At 42.4% G+C, this 18,941-nt stretch overlaps 1 protein-coding gene across 4 annotated transcripts; it reads left to right on the forward strand.

The window, feature by feature from the left end:
- The first annotated feature begins 3,308 nt into the window (after positions 1-3,308).
- Positions 3,309-15,993, forward strand: THUMPD3 (THUMP domain containing 3). 4 transcript variants are annotated; one of them, XM_027822438.3, is made up of 10 exons: positions 3,309-3,411; positions 3,999-4,329; positions 5,255-5,332; positions 5,939-6,451; positions 10,535-10,665; positions 11,058-11,127; positions 11,547-11,662; positions 11,842-11,952; positions 12,826-12,949; positions 14,414-15,993. In XM_027822438.3, exons 2-10 carry the CDS (start codon positions 4,072-4,074, stop codon positions 14,543-14,545), a joined length of 1,533 nt encoding a protein of 510 aa, XP_027678239.2. In that variant the 5' UTR covers positions 3,309-3,411; positions 3,999-4,071; the 3' UTR covers positions 14,546-15,993. The 4 variants fall into 4 exon arrangements, with proteins under 4 accessions (XP_027678239.2, XP_027678240.2, XP_043407601.1 ...); XM_027822439.3 differs by having other exon boundaries at positions 3,383-3,559; XM_043551666.1 differs by having other exon boundaries at positions 3,401-3,629.
- The last annotated feature ends 2,948 nt before the right edge of the window (positions 15,994-18,941 follow it).

Consider the following 18,941-nt stretch of genomic DNA (forward strand, 5'->3'; position numbering starts at 1 on the left):
TAGGGAGCCTCCTTAGCCTTGCTGCTGGCACCTTCTCTGCACGCCCCTTGGGGGAAATGGGGCAGCGGTCTCCCATCCTGCCAGGGGCGCACAGACACGTGCCAGCAGCCGGCTGCTTCCAGGAGCAGTGTGGGGCAACTAGCCACAACATGCAGGCAGCCTGCCTGCCTGAGCCCTGCTGCGCCACTGGCCAGGACTCATAAATTGTCAGATATTTGTCCTGCATTTTGGGCCCCCCCTCCCATCTTGTTGGGGGCCCCGTGCCACCACATGGTTTGTTCCATGGTAAATCCGCTCCTGGCATTTAATGGGGAATGGGTAGTAGATAATTATTATAGAGTTGTTCACGGATGCCAGCACATATAAAGATAAGCTTGTTCCACATGATAGTGCTAGCTGTTCCATTTTGGGGCCTCCATTGGTCAGCCGAATTCTGACCTTGTCAAATATTATCTAGCAACAATTCTTCACTGTGTCCTCCATCCAGCCACACTTCCCTTGTCCTGAGCCAGCTGCTCTTTTGAAGCCAGGTCTCCTACTCTCTCCACATATAGCTTGAGACTGAGAGTCTCAAGGGTTTTGGGCATCCTTTAATGGATTGAGCTAAAGGGTTGAAGACAGCAGGCAGTGTAGTCACAGCTGTAATAGGAACAACTGATCAGTCACTTGAGCACGCAGTGATACATGGCCAGAGGGGGATGAGGAGAAAATGCATTACAGGGAGATGGATCAAATCTCCCAAGAGGGGAGAAGGGACAAGAGGGAACAAGGACAAATGGAAGAGGTTTCTACTCCCTATCTTCTCCCAGAAGATGAGAAGAAGAGGGGGCGGATAGTGAATAGGCCAACAACAACAGCTGTCCTGCAGGCTGCCAGCACCTCTGCAACTGGGTGAATACTGAAGGACACCCCCCTCCCCCATGCACTTTCGAGTCAAATATTACACCAGTGGTCCACAAACATGATGGATAAAGATTGCCAGGGAAATGAGACATTAAATACCACTGTACTTTCTAATAGTTCTTTCAAGAGAACTCACCCATCTTCATGACCCCCCCAAAATTCAGCACTGCAGAGACATTCCCTGGCTGAAGGGGGGCTGAACGAAAATTTGAAAAGGGTTTGTGTGCAAATGAGTCACCGAATGCAGGGGCTAAAAAAAATAAGTGACATTTCATATATTTGCTGCAATCATAACAAAGTGGAAATGAAATTATCTCCTTAAACCATTTCAATTTTAAGTGGCCAAATAAATCAACTAAATTAATTAGAGACTGGTTTAGGGGAACAAGATAAATGTCATATGGCTAAATCCTGACAAGGATTCTCTGCAAAATAAATCAAACTGCCCTGGCAGGTTGAGCAATATAGTTGGCAGAAATGCATCCACAGTAGCACATAGTAGTGTAGCATTGGTTTGTCCATATGATAATATCAAGTTGTGATGTGCAAAAAACAGGAAGGCAGGAATAAGATTAAACTGAAAAGAGTGCTAGCAGTAGGTGGACTTCTACAATAAATAATCTGAATTGGAAAAGATCCAGTTCTCCTGGTCATGCAGTTAAATTCTCTCAAACTTACATATTTGTTCTTTTTCTACCTTGCCTCTACACTTATAATAAATTGGAGGCCACCTAGGACCTGACTATTGTCACTATGCAGCACACTATTGAGACAGACACTCTGACATACATGGTCTATTTGTATTGTGGTAGCACCTAGGACAGTGGTTCCCAAACTGGTTCCGCCGCTTGTGCAGGGAAAGTTCCTGGCGGGCCGGGCCGGTTTGTTTACCTGCCGCGTCCGCAGGTTCGGCCGATCGCTGCTCCCAGTGGCCACCGTTTGCTGCTCCAGGCCAATGGGGGCTGCTGGAAGCAGCGGCCAGTACGTCCCTCGGCCTGCGCCGCTTCCAGCAGCTCCCATTGGCCTGGAGCAGCGAATTGCGACCAGCGGGAGCCGCGATCGGCCGAACCTGCGTACGCAGCACGTAAACAAACCGGCCCGGCCCGCCAGGGGCTTTCCCTGCACAAGCGGAGGAACAAGTTTGGGAATCACTGACCTAGGAGATTCAGTCATGAATCAGGCATTGTACAAAAACCTAAGAGATGAACTCTGCCCCCAGGAGCTTAGTATTACTCCAAACGCACCCTCAGTAATATGATCAGCAGTCACTTGGACTTACTTTAAAAAACAAGAAAAACTTGTACGTTTTTTATTTTAAAAAAATGCTGTTTGTGTTTAACTTGCATTGAGTTGGAAGACTGGGGCCAGGATCCCATCCCCCGTAAACGAACAATTAATTGACTAGAGAGGTTAGCATGCAGGACTATTGTACTGGGAAAAAAAGTTTAAAATCTACTTCTGTAAATCCGACAAATGCTCAATAAAGCAATGTATTGTCTTCATAAAAATGTAAAAACCTGCTATAATGCTGAATATTGAAAGAAACTCGCCACTCTCATCCATCTCTGAACTGATTTAATCACCGAGGTGATTAACGGTAGCAGGATTCTCACATGGCTCTGATGAAGGTTTACCATCTCCCTACCTCTAACTACTATTGTGGCGGACACTATCACTAGAAAGGAATTTAGCCTTCCTGTTTGTCTGATGGGGGCAGGATATTCATTTAAGATTTTTTTTTAATGATATGGATAATCTTAAACTGTTGCCCCTCAGATTGGCAGCTCCTTCTCAGACGTCACTATTAGCATGTCTTCAAAGCCTATCTGTTTGTAATGCTTAGCACTAGCACCGCACTTCTATCCCTGCATCTCCAAACGCTACATACAAGTGGGTTTCCATATCCATGCTTTGCTGATAGGGGCACTGAGTCACAGAAGAATTAAGAGCCCAATTTGCACAACAGCTGGGGGTGCCCAAAACTTCTGAAAATCTGGCTCCGAAAAGGAAAGACTGCCACTGATTTCAACAGGCTTTCTGACCAGGCCGCAAAATAACTTATTGGATCCCCTTGGAGAAGTCTACAGCAGAGCTAGGGCGACAGCCTGGGTCTTCTGAGTCTCAGCTCATGTCCGAGCTCGGAGGGGCCCGGCCCGGAGCGCGGCTCGGCGAGGACGTATCCCTCGGGAACCAGCTCTATCTCCTGCCGATCTACTCGATTAGGCCCCAAGGGCACGTCTGCCGTGAGCCCTACAATGCCAAGACGAGCCGGCCGGGCAGGCTCAGTAGGAAACACCCTTCAAGCCTGGTGGGCCGCCTAGTTCCCATAGCAACAGTCCACCGCCGAGTACTGCGCCTGAGCGAGCAACTAGGCGCCTGCGTCGCACGCACTCACGTCGAGACCTCGGGGAAGAAGAGGGAGGCCGACCCGGAAGTACTTGGCAGCGCTTGACTTCCCGGAACCGGAAGTAGCGTTGCAGGCGTGCGTGGTAGTGCCTGTTGGCGCCGGTAACTAAGACGTGCGGTGCCTGGAGACCGGTGTCTGTGTATCCCCCTCCAGCTTTGGGGCGGCCAGAGCTGCGTCCTTGGCAGGCAGCTCGGCCGGGGAGGGGTCTAGGAGAGCAGTGTCCCCTGGGAGCTTAGGAGCGGGTTGGGGGTGAGCGGCCGTAGGGAAAGTGGGGAGCCCTAGGAGACTCGGTTTAGCCGTGTCCACCCCGGCCTCTGAGGTGAAGTGTCTGCTAGGGGCCACCCGCCAGCCCGCGCGCTGCCCTGAGCCCCGTGGGGTGGGAAAGGAGGGAGCGCGTCCCGCCCCCTCCCCAACTAGCCCGATAGGTGGGTGGGTTCGCTGTGGCAAAGCGGGAGCTAGGTGGCGGGGAGATCCCCCAGCTGCTCGGGCAGCGTTGCCCTCAACAAGCTGCTTCAAAGAGCGTTGGCTAGTGGTAGGAGTGTTCCCCTTGCATGGTGAAGGCTCAAAATACATAGGGTGTGACATCTCGGTGACCTGGCTTGATCCACACTGGTCTTTATTCAGCGCCTCCTCGCTCAGATGAATAGCATTAAAAGTTGACTCCTGTATGCCATGCTTTTCTTTGCAGAAGTGCTACTGCCACTACCTTACAATCCTTTGGTACATAATAGACCCGCACGGGGGTCTGAAGTGCTGTAAAAATGTCAGATATTGAAGAGGCTTCTGCCACCTTAGCTGAAGTGAACCTCGATGACACCCCTAAACCTTTAACTGAAAACTTAGAAAGTGATCCCAGCTCAAGCCTGAAAGATATCGTGGTCACGATTGGAGCTACTGTACCAACTGGCTTTGAGTTGACAGCAGCAGATGAAGTGAAAGAGAAATTAGGATCACAGTCCAGAATAAGCAAGGACCGAGGGAAAATCTATTTTGAAATTTCAGTAGAGAAACTTTCACAGGTTTGCATGTTTTGTTCCTTGGGTCATTTTTCTAGTTTAGGAGTTTATTAGTATTCCTTTCTTTCTCTTTATCCTGGGCTTGGCCTTCTGTCACCCCTAAAATACACATTTCTCCTTTAATGTACAAGCCAGTTCTAAATGATCAATTAGTGATTTTCTATATATGGATTGAGTAATATGAATGCTAAACATTGAGTGTTCATTCTTCAGAAATAGTGCTGGGTTCATTTCTAATGTTATGATTCTCTTAAGTTAATGATATATAATGCTTTTTATCCTGAAGGACTAATTCTGTGCATTCAGCAACTATTTCACCTGCAGCTGAAATACAGCGACCCCTGGACTCAAACATGACTGCTATTAAACTGCAAACTACACAACTTGTAGAATTTTTTAAAGATCTCATAGATATCCTATTCTTTTTATTCCCTTGACCGTTGTGACTAAACATGAAAAGAATTTTTAAAAATATAAATTAAGTCTCCCCTCATTATCAAAACATTCTAGTATTAAAATCTACCACTTAATATATATTTGAATACAAATTATTTAAAAACCCTTCCCTCCTTTACTTACATTTCAAGAACTAAGTTCAGATTTTTTTCTTCTGCAACAGTAAATGAAGTCAGACGCAAATAACCTGAAACTGTGCAAGGAGTTTTTCTCCCCGTTCTACCTTATGTCTTTGTGATGATCACAGGTGGTGCTGAAAGGGAGCTATGTGCACACAAACAATAGCAGTGGGAAAGAATTTACAGAAACTAGAAATATTTTTAGTTTTTACAATATTAAAGCATCAAATAAATATTCAGCCTCAAAATAGCTGCACTGCTGTACCTTAAGTCTAGATGTAACCAGACCAAGTTTTAATTACAGATATTTACGTATGGCTAGTAACATTACCATTGTTTGTAATTTATTTTAGGTTCATCGTTTAAGATCAGTGGATAATTTATTTGTTGTTGTTCAGGAGTTTACAGATTATCAGTTTAAAGAAACTAAGGTAAGGTATCTCTGTACCCAAATCTTCAGATAGGTGTGATTTTTTTTTTTTAAATAAATGAAAATAAAAAATAAACATTGAATTCCTCATTAGAAAATTCCTGGATGAGGATTTTTTTTTAAATGTAAGAGTAGATTTAGAATTATTTAGTCTTGGGGGAAGGGATTGTTTTTTATTTTGTGTGCCATACACTTTCCAGGTTCCTCTTAAATGTTTGTTCAAGTGAAAGAACCACGAGGTAGTCTAGCACTAATCCATATTAGTTGCATATTTTGCATTAGTTGCATATTTAGGATTGGAGTAGATGGGGTGTTGCGGGTCAGATTGAGGTGCATTATCAAAATTGACAGTCCTTTAAATAATGACTTCTTAGTCCTTTAAATAATAATCATATGCATTCCTTATATAGCACTTTTCATCAGTAAATCTCAAAGTGCTTTACAGAAGGAGGTAAGTGTCATTATCCCCTTTTTACAGATGAGGAAACTGAGGCACGGGGAGTGGGATATGACTTATCCAAGGTCACCCAGTAGTAAATGAAAGTTGCCTATAAAATTTGCCAAAACACATTATTGAATATTCTGGTGATCCTGTGATCTTTTACAGGAAGATACTCTAAAGGATTTGGAGGACCTGGCTAAAAAACTGCCCTGGATTGACCCCTTGAAAGTATGGAAGTTAAATACCAACCTCAAGAAGAGAAAGACAAAACATAAAAAACAAAATCAACAGAGTAGTGCAAGCAAAGAAAAGCTGAATGATGATGGAGGAAAGGACAGAGCAAATCAAAAAGATGCTGATAAAGAGTTGCTTGACCATGCACAAAATACCCCAGGCTTGAAATCTGCTGAACAGAGTGCAGAAGAGACAAAGGAAATGATCCTAGCAGATGACCAATCAGATGGCAAAGATGAATTCCTGACTATAACTGGAAATGAAAACCAAGCTGGCAACTGCAAGAAAGGTGAAGCAGTAGATCAGGTGCTGAAATTCCGTGTTACATGCAATAGAGCAGGTGACAAACATAGTTTTACATCGAATGATGCAGCAAGAGACTTTGGTGGAGCTGTGCAAGATTACTTCCAGTGGAAGGCTGACATGACCAACTTTGATGTGGAGGTACAATGCACCAGTATTTTTCAATAATATTCACATATATTTACACCTATATATGAGTTGCTGCTTTACTTCAGAGCCTTCATGTATCTTTGCTTAAGCCAATATGTTTATATGTCACTACCACTCCAGGGGAAAAAGTTGTTTCATAGTAGAAGCGATGACATAATTTTATTCTAAGAAATCAAATTTAACTTAATTTCTGTGACTTTCAAGTTTAAGGGGCTTGTGTGTATTTTTTAATCTCTTGTAATTAGCACCGTGATACTTCATACTTGATCACAGTATATAAATACCCACATAGATAACATAAATTTGATAGTGGGCTCTTTAATCTACCAGGCAAAGGTATAACAAGATCCAATAGCTGGAAGTTGAAGCTAGATAAATTCAGACTGAAATAAGGTGTAAATTTTTAATAGTGTACTTAACCATTGTACCAATTAACCAATTTATAAGGATTGCAGTGTATTCTCTATCACTGGCAATTTTTAAATCAAAATTGGATGTTTTTCTAAAAGAGATGCTCTGTAGAATCATAGACTATCAGGGTTGGAAGGGACCTCAGGAGGTCATCTAGTCCAACCCCCTGCTCAAAGCAGGACCAATCCCCAATTAAATCATCCCGGCCAGGGCTTTGTCAAGCCTGACCTTAAAAACTTCTAAGGAAGGAGATTCCACCACCTCACTAGGTAACGCATTCCAGTGTTTCACCGCCCTCCTAGTGAAAAAGTTTTTCCTAATATCCAACCTAAACCTCCCCCACTGCAACTTGAGACCATTACTCCTTGTCCTGTCTTCTTCTACCACTGAGAATAGTCTAGAACCATCCTCTTTGGAACCACCTCTCAGGTAGTTGAAAGCAGCTATCAAATCCCCCCTCATTCTTCTCTTCCGCAGACTAAACAATCCCAGTTCCCTCAGCCTCTCCTCATAAGTCATGTGTTCCAGACCCCTAATCGTTTTTGTTGCCCTTCGCTGGACTCTCTCCAATTTATCCACATCCTTCTTGTAGTGCAGGGCCCAAAACTGGACACAGTACTCCAGATGAGGCCTCACCAATGTCAAATAGAGGGGAACGATCACGTCCCTCGATCTTCTGGCTATGCCCCTACTTATACATCCCAAAATGCCATTGGCCTTCTTGGCAATAAGGGCACACTGTTGACTCATATCCAGCTTCTCGTCCACTGTCACCCCTAGGTCCTTTTCCGCAGAACTGCTGCCTAGCCATTCGGGCCCTAGTCTGTAGCTGTGCATTGGGTTCTTCCGTCCTAAGTGCAGGACCCTGCACTTATCCTTGTTGAACCTAATCAGATTTCTTTTGGCCCAATCCTCCAATTTGTCTAGGTCCCTCTGTATCCTATCCCTGCCCTCCAGCGTATCTACCACTCCTCCTAGTTTAGTATCATCCGCAAATTTGCTGAGAGTGCAATCCACACCATCCTCCAGATCATTTATGAAGATATTGAACAAAACCGGTCCCAGGACCGACCCTTGGGGCACTCCACTTGATACCGGCTGCCAACTAGACATGGAGCCATTGATCACTACCCGTTGAGCCCGACAATCTAGCCAACTTTCTACCCACCTTATAGTGCATTCATCCAGCCCATACTTCTTTAACTTGCTGACAAGAATACTGTGGGAGACCGTGTCAAAAGCTTTGCTAAAGTCAAGAAACAATACATCCACTGCTTTCCCTTCATCCACAGAACCAGTAATCTCATCATAGAAGGCAATTAGATTAGTTAGGCATGACCTTCCCTTGGTGAATCCATGCTGATTGTTCCTGATCACTTTTCTCTCCTCTAAGTGCTTCAGGATTGATTCCTTGAGGACCTGCTCCATGATTTTTCCAGGGACGGAGGTGAGGCTGACTGGCCTGTAGTTCCCAGGATCCTCCCTCTTCCCTTTTTTAAAGATTGGCACTACATTAGCCTTTTTCCAGTCATCCGGGACTTCCCCCGTTCGCCACGAGTTTTCAAAGATAATGGCCAATGGCTCTGCAATCACAGCCGCCAGTTCCTTTAGCACTCTCGGATGCAACGCGTCCGGCCCCATGGACTTGTGCACGTCCAGCTTTTCTAAATAGTCCCTAACCACCTGTTTCTCCACAGAGGGCTGGCCACCTACTCCCCATGCTGTGATGCCCAGCGCAGCAGTCTGGGAGCTGACCTTGTTCGTGAAGACAGAGGCAAAAAAAGCATTGAGTACATTAGCTTTTTCCACATCCTCTGTCACTAGGTTGCCTCCCTCATTCAGTAAGGGGCCCACACTTTCCTTGGCTTTCTTCTTGTTGCCAACATACCTGAAGAAACCCTTCTTGTTACTCTTAACATCTCTTGCTAGCTGCAGCTCCAGGTGTGATTTGGCCCTCCTGATTTCATTCCTACATGCCCGAGCAGTATTTTTATACTCTTCCCTGGTCATTTGTCCAATCTTCCACTTCTTGTAAGCTTCTTTTTTATGTTTAAGATCCTCAAGGATTTTACTGTTAAGCCACGCTGGTCGGCTGCCATATTTACTATTCTTTCGACACATCGGGATGGTTTGTCCCTGTAACCTCAATAGGGATTCCTTGAAATACAGCCAGCTCTCCTGGACTCCTTTCCCCTTCATGTTATTCCCCCAGGGGATCCTACCCATCAGTTCCCTGAGGGAGTCGAAGTCTGCTTTCCTGAAGTCCAGGGTCTGTATTCTGCTGCTTACCTTTCTTCCCTGTGTCAGGATCCTGAACTCATGGTCACTGCCGCCCAGATTCCCATCCACTTTTGCTTCCCCCACTAATTCTTCCCGGTTTGTGAGCAGCAGGTCAAGAAAAGCTCCCCCCCTAGTTGGCTCCTCTAGCACTTGCACCAGGAAATTGTCCCCTACATTTTCCAAAAACTTCCTGGATTGTCTATGCACCACTGTAGTGCTCTCCCAGCAGATATCAGGAAGATTAAAGTCGCCCATGAGAACCAGGGCGTGTGATCTAGTAGCTTCTGCGAGTTGCCGGAAGAAAGCCTCATCCACCTCATCCCCCTGGTCCGGTGGTCTATAGCAGACTCCCACCACTACATCACTCTTGTTGCTCACACTTCTAAACTTAATCCAGAGACACTCAGGTTTTTCTGCAGTTTCATACCGGAGCTCTGAGCAGTCATACTGCTCCCTTACATACAGTGCTACTCCCGCACCTTTTCTGCCCTGCCTGTCCTTCCTGAACAGTATATAGCCATCCATGACAGTTGAAACAGGACTGTTGAAACAGGACTCTAGTTCAAACAGGAATTAATTCAAGGAAGTCCTATGGCCTGTGTTAGCAGGAGAGCAGTCTAGATGATCACAGTGGTCCTTTCTGGCCTTAGAATCTATTAATCATATGTGTATGCACCAGCTGAACAGGAAAAAATATTCATATCAGGGACTGAGTAATTGTTGTCAACTTGTGGTTTCTCATTATGGAAAGTTGGAGACTTGGAAATTAGGTTCAATCTTAAATGAACATTTTTTGTGTGTATGGGGCAGAGGGAGGGAGAGAGAGACCTGAAATGAAGCATTTATGTTGGCTCAGTAGCCTTGAATACAGTTCTCAGTGTTCCCTACTGGTTAGGGTACAATACTGGGAACCAGGAGAACTGCTTTTTATTGTTGTTTTGCCACTGATACCCAGTATGTGCTTCATATCCTCATTTTACAAATGAGAAAAATACTTACTTCAAAAAGAAAAGGAGTACTTGTGGCAGCTTAGAGACTAGTCTCTAAGGTGCCACAAGTACTCCTTTTCTTTTTGTGGATACAGACTAACACGGCTGCTACTCTGCAACCTTACTTACTTCAGAGGAGCATTTAGCTCAATGTTGAGTGCTTTGCAATCTTGGATTAAAAATAAACTATGTGTGTGCAAAAATAATGAGCTTTAGACAGACCCCAAAATATTAATGAACTTGAACATTCACATAGCACTGTCTTCCAAGATCTCAAAACTCTTCATAAACATTACTACTTTTAAAGAATCCTGTAAAACTCAAGCATAGTGTAAATATTTAAGTACACTATTTAAAATTTGTTACTCCTACATAGTAGTTAATTTTATCCTAGGTTCTCTTGAACATTCACAATAATGAAGTAGTGGTGGGCATTGCATTAACTGAAGAGAGTCTTCACAGAAGAAATATTACACATTTTGGACCCACAACTCTTCGATCCACCCTTGCTTATGGTATGCTAAGGTCAGTGCAGTCACTTAGTTGTATATTTTTAATTGTTATGTAATTTTGTTCTAGAAACTAAGCTCCTTGATTCTTTTCTGAAAAGTCCTTTTTAATTACAAACAAACAGAGCTCAAACAAATATCGTGAACATTTTGCAGCCCAGGAAAAAAAGCGTGCATTGACTATAGCCTATGCTCATAACACTTGTTATTGGCATCCTTCAACATATTTTAACATGTCACTGTATATAAAGTTAAACAAACATTGTTTTCAAGTGATTACTAAGATTTCCTTACTTTGTGGGGATAGAATAATTTGAAGAATTTAAATAGTTCTCCAGTTTACCTTGTCTGTAGAAACTTTTGCATCTGCCAGAACTTTCCTTTAATATAGTTTCTTCTGTTCTTCAGGCTCTGTGATCCTCAGCCAACTGACATTATAATTGATCCAATGAGTGGAACCGGAGCTATACCAATAGAGGTAATCCTTCTTTTGGTTTTTATTTAAAATTAGGAAAGGGGCCTAAACAGTGACATAACTGAATCCTGTGTATTTTAAATGAGTCAGATACATGCTTACTGATACTCAGCAAGTGAAGCAGCCAAACATCAAAGATCTCCTCAACTTTCAAACAACTACAAATAATATACTTACCCTTAGTGGCTTCACCTTCCTCATGCAAGCTGCAGAGGGAAGTAACTAAATTCCAGAGTATTGTTGTTAGGTCATTGAAAATGAATAATATATGAAATAGATATATTGCAAGGAATATTGAAGCTGAAAGTTGTCTGTTACGGCTTTATTCTGTCATTTATAGGTAGGTTACTGTTTTCTTTGGGTCTTTTTAATTCACCAATTCCAGCATAACAGATTTTATCAATTTTTTTTTCCATTTTCAGGGGGCTACTGAATGGCCTAGCTGTTATCATATTGCAGGTGATAACAATCCACAGGCTGTGAAAAGAGCAGCAAATAACATCTGCTCTTTGTTGAAGAAAAATCAGAATAAAGAAAGGTAAGAGAAGTGTACGTGGATTTGTGGCACAGCTGTTTGTATAAAGAAATCCCTTTCTCATGGATTTGTTTCATTTTGTTTTTAATATATTCCTGTTTGACATAATACCATGGGTATTTTTTATTTAAAAACCTTTTTGAAGTAAATCATGCCTGATATTGAATGCCTTTAATTTGCAGTGGTACTTCCTGGGGCATACCCATAGATACCATTCAGTGGGATATCTGCAATCTCCCCTTGAGGACCAGCTCTGTGGATGTTATTGTAACAGACATGCCATTTGGAAAGAGGTGCAAATCATTATTTTGAAATAGTTTTTAAGGTTACTATATTTGACTGAACCATGTAGCAGTATTTCCTGTTGCTACTACCACTAAAGGTCTGCTAGAATTTCCAGGGTCTCTGACTCTGCCATAATTCTTGTCAGTACTTTTATAGCCTTCAACATCTTCAAAACACTTCACAAATTCTGAAAATTCACTCTGGTTTGAAACATGGTATACAATGTTTAATCCAAGCATTTCTAATTTTCAAGCTAATCAGTGTAGCAATTTTAAACTATAGATTATAAAAGCTTCTGCCAGTTTCATGGTGGTTTTTCTAAATGCTTTTATATCATTGTGTTTTTGGAGGGTTTCATAGAATACCTTGACTCACAATAAATATATTCAGTAAACATTGATAAAAGCCCTTATTTCATTAAAGTGCATACAGTTACAAGACATTCAGAATCACATTTTGATTTCAGATAACTTATTGGAAACTTCCATGAAATAGCAGCAACCAATGTATTGCAGTGATTTGTCTGAGAGCCAGACCTGCTTATTAATTCAGGAACCTAGATTTGGGAGGAGGGGTTCGGGTGGAGAGAAGATTGCAAGTCATTTGTAGTTGCTAGATGTTGTAACTTAACCATGTTACTGTTGCTGTAACTTTTAGTGTACTTACTACTGGAAAAAGCACGTGGGTGCTTTTTCTATGAGGTAACTTAATTACTTGATTAACTGATGCAGTAGAGCATTAGTAATACGTCCTCTTATTGGAAGTAAAGGTGGAAAGGAAAAGGAAAAAAGTATCAAACTAAGCCATGCAAGAAAGACTAACTGAAAATGAATTGTTTTCAACTGCTCTGCTCACTGGACAAGTCTAAATTTTCATCCTAGGATAGGATCTAAAAAGAAGAACTGGGATCTCTATCCAGCTTGCCTTATGGAGATGAGTCGCATCTGCAGGCCTGGGACAGGCAGAGCTGTACTACTTACCCAAGACAGGAAATGTTTTGCCAAGGTATAGAATCACAGATTGTTTTAGGCATTTCTTTTAGTGATTTTTTTTTTACTCTTATAAACACCCTCAAAGACAGAAAAGTCAACTTAGCATCAGGCCTAAAACTGTATTCAAAATGAATGGATATTCAAATTTAAAATGTTCTTTCTAAACTAGATACTAGACTCTCTTCTGCAGTAAAGTTACCTTACAGATTTCACCTCCCTTTCTACGGAATAGATTTCTGCTGTTTAAGTTTTAGAAGTGATTAGACCTAAATTACAAGGATGAACTTAATTAAAAAAATGTAAAATTCATGCTTCTGACAATATATTATCTGTATATTGATCCACCATGTCATCCAAGTCAAATCTGAATCATTACTACAAATTTAGAGAAATTTACCTTTCAAATTGGACTTCCTTTTCTATTGTCTTTCAAATTTCTAGGCATATTACAAAAACTAAAAGCACACACATGCTAACTGAAACATCTTCAGACACTCTTAGGAAAAAAATACACCCCAACATCTCCCAGCTCCCTTCAAAAAATCAGCCCAACTCCACAACAAACTGATTCTCTTCATATGTCCTTTGCTCCTCCCATTCTAAAAGCCTAGGAAAACTGAATTACTAAAACATAACATATGGGACACTGTTCAAAGGTCAGAAAAGAAATTTAAGTACAACTACTTATACATTCAGGATCCCCAAGCGTTTGACCTGTACATCCCAAAAGTGAAGGATCAGTGTGTGTATTCTCAATGTAATAAACTTACCCCCAAAATGATAAGAACATTAAGGTAGCAGAGTCAAGCACTTAAGTTAGGAAATATGAGAATTAAAATTGTTCGGGCAAACCCCTTGCATATATGCATTATGATAGTCTTGATGCGCATCATATAGGAAGTCCATGACAGAGCCAGGAATAGAACACAGCTTTCCTAGACCTGTATCTTAAAGACAAGAAAACTTGCTTTCTCTTCTTGCATGCTTCTACCTAATTCACTGTCCATGCTGAAGGAGGCAGGGGTCTGCACAAAAACAATATGTGATCATATCAGAGTATCAGTGCACACACCCAAGGCAGTGAATGAAGGTTGCATGAGCAACTTTAATTCTAGCATTTCCTAATTTTGCAACATGAATATTCTTTTACATTTCAAGTTCCTGCTCCAATGCATGGAAGAGCTAAAAGACATGTTTGGGAGATTTTTTTTTTTCTTTTTAAAACATTGGTGCAGCTACCACTTCCCCAACCTCATTCTTGGAAATGGCAGAACAATTTTCACTGAAGCTTTCTTTAAAAAAAATCACTTAAGGAAGAGTGAAAACTTTCTGGAAAATTTCAGCTTTGAATGATTAAAGTTTGGCAAAAATTAGTCTCTGAACAGAGAGGCTTATAATGGAAATTGTTAGGCAACCTTATTCATAGGCTTCAGCTCCACTTATACTAATTTTCACCTTTTTTTTGTGTGCATTGTAGGCCTTGTCAAAAATGGGACACTTGTGGCAAAAGGGTCATACAGTCTGGGTGAACGTAGGGGGACTTCATGCTGCAGTTTATCTTCTGAAACGTACCTTGGAAAGAGCAGGAGAGAAACGATCATACTGGTAACCCACCTGTCAGCAAACATACCAGGCAGCATCCACTTGCCAGAATTTCTTGGAAAGCTGTTTGCTAGAGTGTATGCCTTAGATTTCAGGTCTGCCAATTCCTAAGATCTTGTAAGGAAAGGAATGTGTTTAAAAAAAAATGTGCACATACATTCTGTTAAGAGAATACTGGTCCAGGGATCAGCTTGAAAAGCGTCATTTCCACTGTGTACTCTGGAACCTTTTTATTTGAAACCAAAGTAGAAAAAAGGCAAAATCCACTAACAGAATTACCAATTCTTTCCTGTGCATCTGAATCTGCTTTACCATGTTTGTGGTGTTTTTCACTTAAATGTACATGTTTTCATGTTCACCAGGGAACTAGCAGGGTAACTTCTCAAAATGGTAGAATTTGTGTGAAGATCTTAAGCTGTTGATGTACAAGACTCCTGAAGGCTGTCTTTAGTTTGAGGGCTTTTTTGGTAATAGTGTTGCTTTATGGAAGGATTTTTTTTCCAATGGAGAGATATCTCCTTTTTGTTTCATTAGTTAATATCATTGCCAAAATGTAAGAAGACTAACACAAAGTAGTGCCTCCATTTATGTTTTGTTAGAAATGGCATCTGCTTTGCAGTACAGTACCTTGATACTGCTGCCTCTGTTCTTACCTGCTACCTCAACTAAGTGCTAATTCAATAAATGTTTACGTATTATGTATCCCTACTGTAGATGGGGTGGAGAAATGTAAAAAAGGGCCTTAGCAAAGTGTTTAATTTAAAAAATTGTGAAATACTGTAGCACTCTTCATATACTACTGCATATTTCTTATGTTTGGGTGGACAGATTTAGACTAGAACATGATGGCTGAGATACATTTTAATTCAACAGGCTCACTAGGAGATGCTTTCGCTGTGCTACCACCTCAGCTGGAATGAATGCAAGCTGTAAAAGTGATTTTTTTGTCCCTACTGTAAACGTACAATAAGTGGTTTCTCAAGTCTGCCATCCCTCTTGTACTGGGGTAACAATGATAGTTAACAGGTTGTCAATCATCTTCCTCAAAGAGTTATGCCATCTGTCACTCTTGAAAGTGTTTAAGGGTGGAAGAGTAAATATTAAAGTTCTAGATGTTTTGGATAAGAGTTGGGTTCTTTAGGATTTTTCTGTCTTAGTTACATTCATTCCCCATTTCTTGTTCTGTAGTAGACTTTCATGCAGCCCTTAATACCTACTGAACAAGACTCTTCATATAGGAAATAAAGCACCACCATTACAATTCTAATAAAAAGGGTATTCTGTCCCTCTATAATGCTTTTGCTTTTACAAGCACGTTTGTCCCCCATGTGACCATGGCAAGGTACCATTCAGCCACAGTTCATGGATGTTTTGTTGTTCCTCAAAAGTTTCTTGTTGCACTGAGCTTTTACTTTATGATTTTACCTGAATATAATAAAGTCTTAACATAGATTAGCTTGCATTTGTTATGGTTTTATTTGCTATCATTAGCTGTAACAAAGAACAAGCTTAAAGTAACTTTAAATATTTCAAATGTAGAAGCAGCATTTTATCAGTTTTCTTAACAGAGGATTCAAATAAAATCAGTAACATGCCACTCATCCCTTCTCTCCTAGACTGAACCATCAAGTGAGGATATTTTCTTGAAAATATGCACTCTAATACCAAAGGAGGAAAGCAGTCCTAACAGATTTGAGTCCAAGGATAGAAAACAGGCATTTTACAATATTTTAAATAATTATAAAAACAGTTGCCAACGAAAGTGAATCAGTTTGTTTTAAGTAAACAAGTAACTGGAGGTCGGAATATACTTCTGATTCAATTAAATTACATACACTAACGCATGATTTTGACATGTTAGCTGATTGTTTTACATTTTCAAACAGTAAAAGAAATAAGGTACAATTGAAAAGGTTAATTAAGGCAGTTTATTTTAAAGGTAAAACCCAGGTTGGTGACAACACGATAGCAGCTTCTTCGCTGTTTTTTCCAAGGCTGTCAGCCTGTTTGTTCATATCGACTATAGAATTCTACAACCTCAGATTCAACTTCAAAGTGTCTAAAATAGTATTCTTCTGCTTTTCACTACAGCAAATTCTGCATTTTTCATGCACCATTTTCTCCAGCAGCAAATATTCTGACCCTTTCCTGTAGGGTTTTTTCCTGATTTCTCTCCCCAGTGGAGTAGTAGCCTTTTTGTACAAGGGACACCACAGAAGTTTAAGGCCTGGTCTACACTACGGGGTTAGGTCAAATTTAGCCTCGTTAGGTAGATTTAAAAATGACTGCGTCCACACAATCAACCAAGCTCCGTCGACCTAAAGGGCTCTTAAATCAACTTCTGTACTCCTCCCTGATGAGGGGAGTAGCGCTAAAATCAAACTTGCTGGGTCGAATTTGGGGTAGTGTGGACGCAAATCAACGGTATTGGCCTCCAGGAACTATCCCAGAGTGCTCCATTGTGACTGCTCTGGGCAGCACTTTGAACTCTGATGCACTAGCCAGGTACACAGGAAAAGCCCTGGGAACTTTTGAATTTCATTTCCTGTTTGGTCAACGTGGCAACTCAGCAGCACTCAGTAGCACAGGTGATCATGCAGTCCCCCCAGAATCGTAGAGCGTAGAATGTTTCTATGCTCCCCCTATCATCTCCGTCCCTGAGGTTATCGCAGATTAGAAGGCAAAAAAAACCACACTCATGATGACATGTTTTCCTAGCTTATGCAGTCCTCCCGCACTGATGGGGCACAGCTTAATGCATGGAGGCATTCAGGGGCAGAGGCCAGGAAAGAATTAAGTGAGCACGAAGAGCGGAGACAGGATGCGATGCTGAGGCTAATGGGGGAGCAAACGGACATGATGATGCACCTGTTGAAGCTGCAGGAAAGCCAACAAGAGGACAGACCCCCACTGCATCACCGCCTACCCTCCTCCTCATGTTCCATAGCCTCCTCACCCAGACGCCCAAGAACGTGGGGGAGGCTCCAGGCACCCAGCCACTCCACTACAGAGGATGGCCCAAGCAACAGAAGGCTGTCATTCAAACAGTTTGATTTTTAGTGTGGCTACAATAAGCCATGTGGCCTCATCCTTCCCTCCTCCCCCACCCCATCCAGGCTACCTTGTCAGTTATCTTTTTTTTTTTTTAAATTAATAAAGAAAGAATGCATGGTTTCAAAACAATAGTTACTTTGTTTCGAAGGGGGGGAGGGTGGTTGGCTTACAGGGAATTAAGATCAGCAAAGGGGGCAGGTTTGCATCAAGGACTTTGATTCGGTTTGCACACAACTGTCACACCGAAGCCTGGCCAGTCATGAAACTGGTTTTCAAAGCCTCTCTGATGCACAGCGCACCTTGCTGTGCTCTTCTAATCGTCCTGGTGTCTGGCTGCTCAAAATCGGACACCAGGCTATTTGCCTCAACCTCCCACCCCGCCATAAACATCTCCCCCTTACTCTCACAGATATTATGGAGCAAGCAGTAATAACAATGGGAAGTTGGTTGCGTTGAGGTCGGACCTAGTCAGTAAACAGCGCCAGCAAGCTTTTAAATGTCCAAAGGTGCATTCTACCACCATTCTGCACTTGCTCAGCCTATAGTTGAACTGCTGCTTACTACTGTCCAGACTTCATGAGCCATGGGAGCAAGGGGCAGGCTGGGGTAGGTGCGACCGCGCGATGCTGTCAGCTGGGAGAGCAGCCTGAGGCATAAGCCTCCAGCTTGCATGATATTCCAGGCAGGACTGAATCTCCATGAGAAGAAACTTAAAGAAGAGAATGACCTGGAGTCTCAGGCTCCCTTTTGATGCTCTAAGAGGAGGATAGCCAGGTCCGTCCAGGTGCCCCGATCAACCTCACTGAGGTCTGCCATGAGCACCCAGGAGGCGTATGATGGTTATCAGTCCTACTGCACCGTCTGCCGTGAAGGCAACGAGCTGCTGCTGTGTGGCAGACGCGATAATGCATTGCTAGCAGCACCCAGGAGATATACGGTGACGGTGAGCTGAGCGGGCTCCATGCTTGCCATGGTATGGTGTCTGCATGGGTAACCTAGAAAAAAAGGCGCAAAACAATTGTCTGCTGTTGCTTTCACGGGGGGGCTTGACGACATGTACCCAAAACCACCCGTGACAATGTTTTTGCCCGACCAGGCAGTGGGAGCTTAATCCAGAATTCCAATGGGCAGCGGAGACTGCGGGAACTGTGGGATAGCTACCCACAGTGCACCGCTCTGTAAGTCAATGCTAGCCACGGTAGTGAAGATGCACTCCACTGACTTAATGCGCTTAGTGGGGACATACGCAATCGACTGTATAAAATCAGTTTCTAACAATCGACTTCTATAAAATAGACCTAATTTCGTAGTGTAGACAAGGCCTAACTCCGCTATTGTTAGCATCAGCG

This window comes from Chelonia mydas, chromosome 7, assembly GCF_015237465.2.
Source record: "Chelonia mydas isolate rCheMyd1 chromosome 7, rCheMyd1.pri.v2, whole genome shotgun sequence".
In the NCBI taxonomy this organism is placed as follows: Eukaryota; Metazoa; Chordata; order Testudines; family Cheloniidae; genus Chelonia; species Chelonia mydas.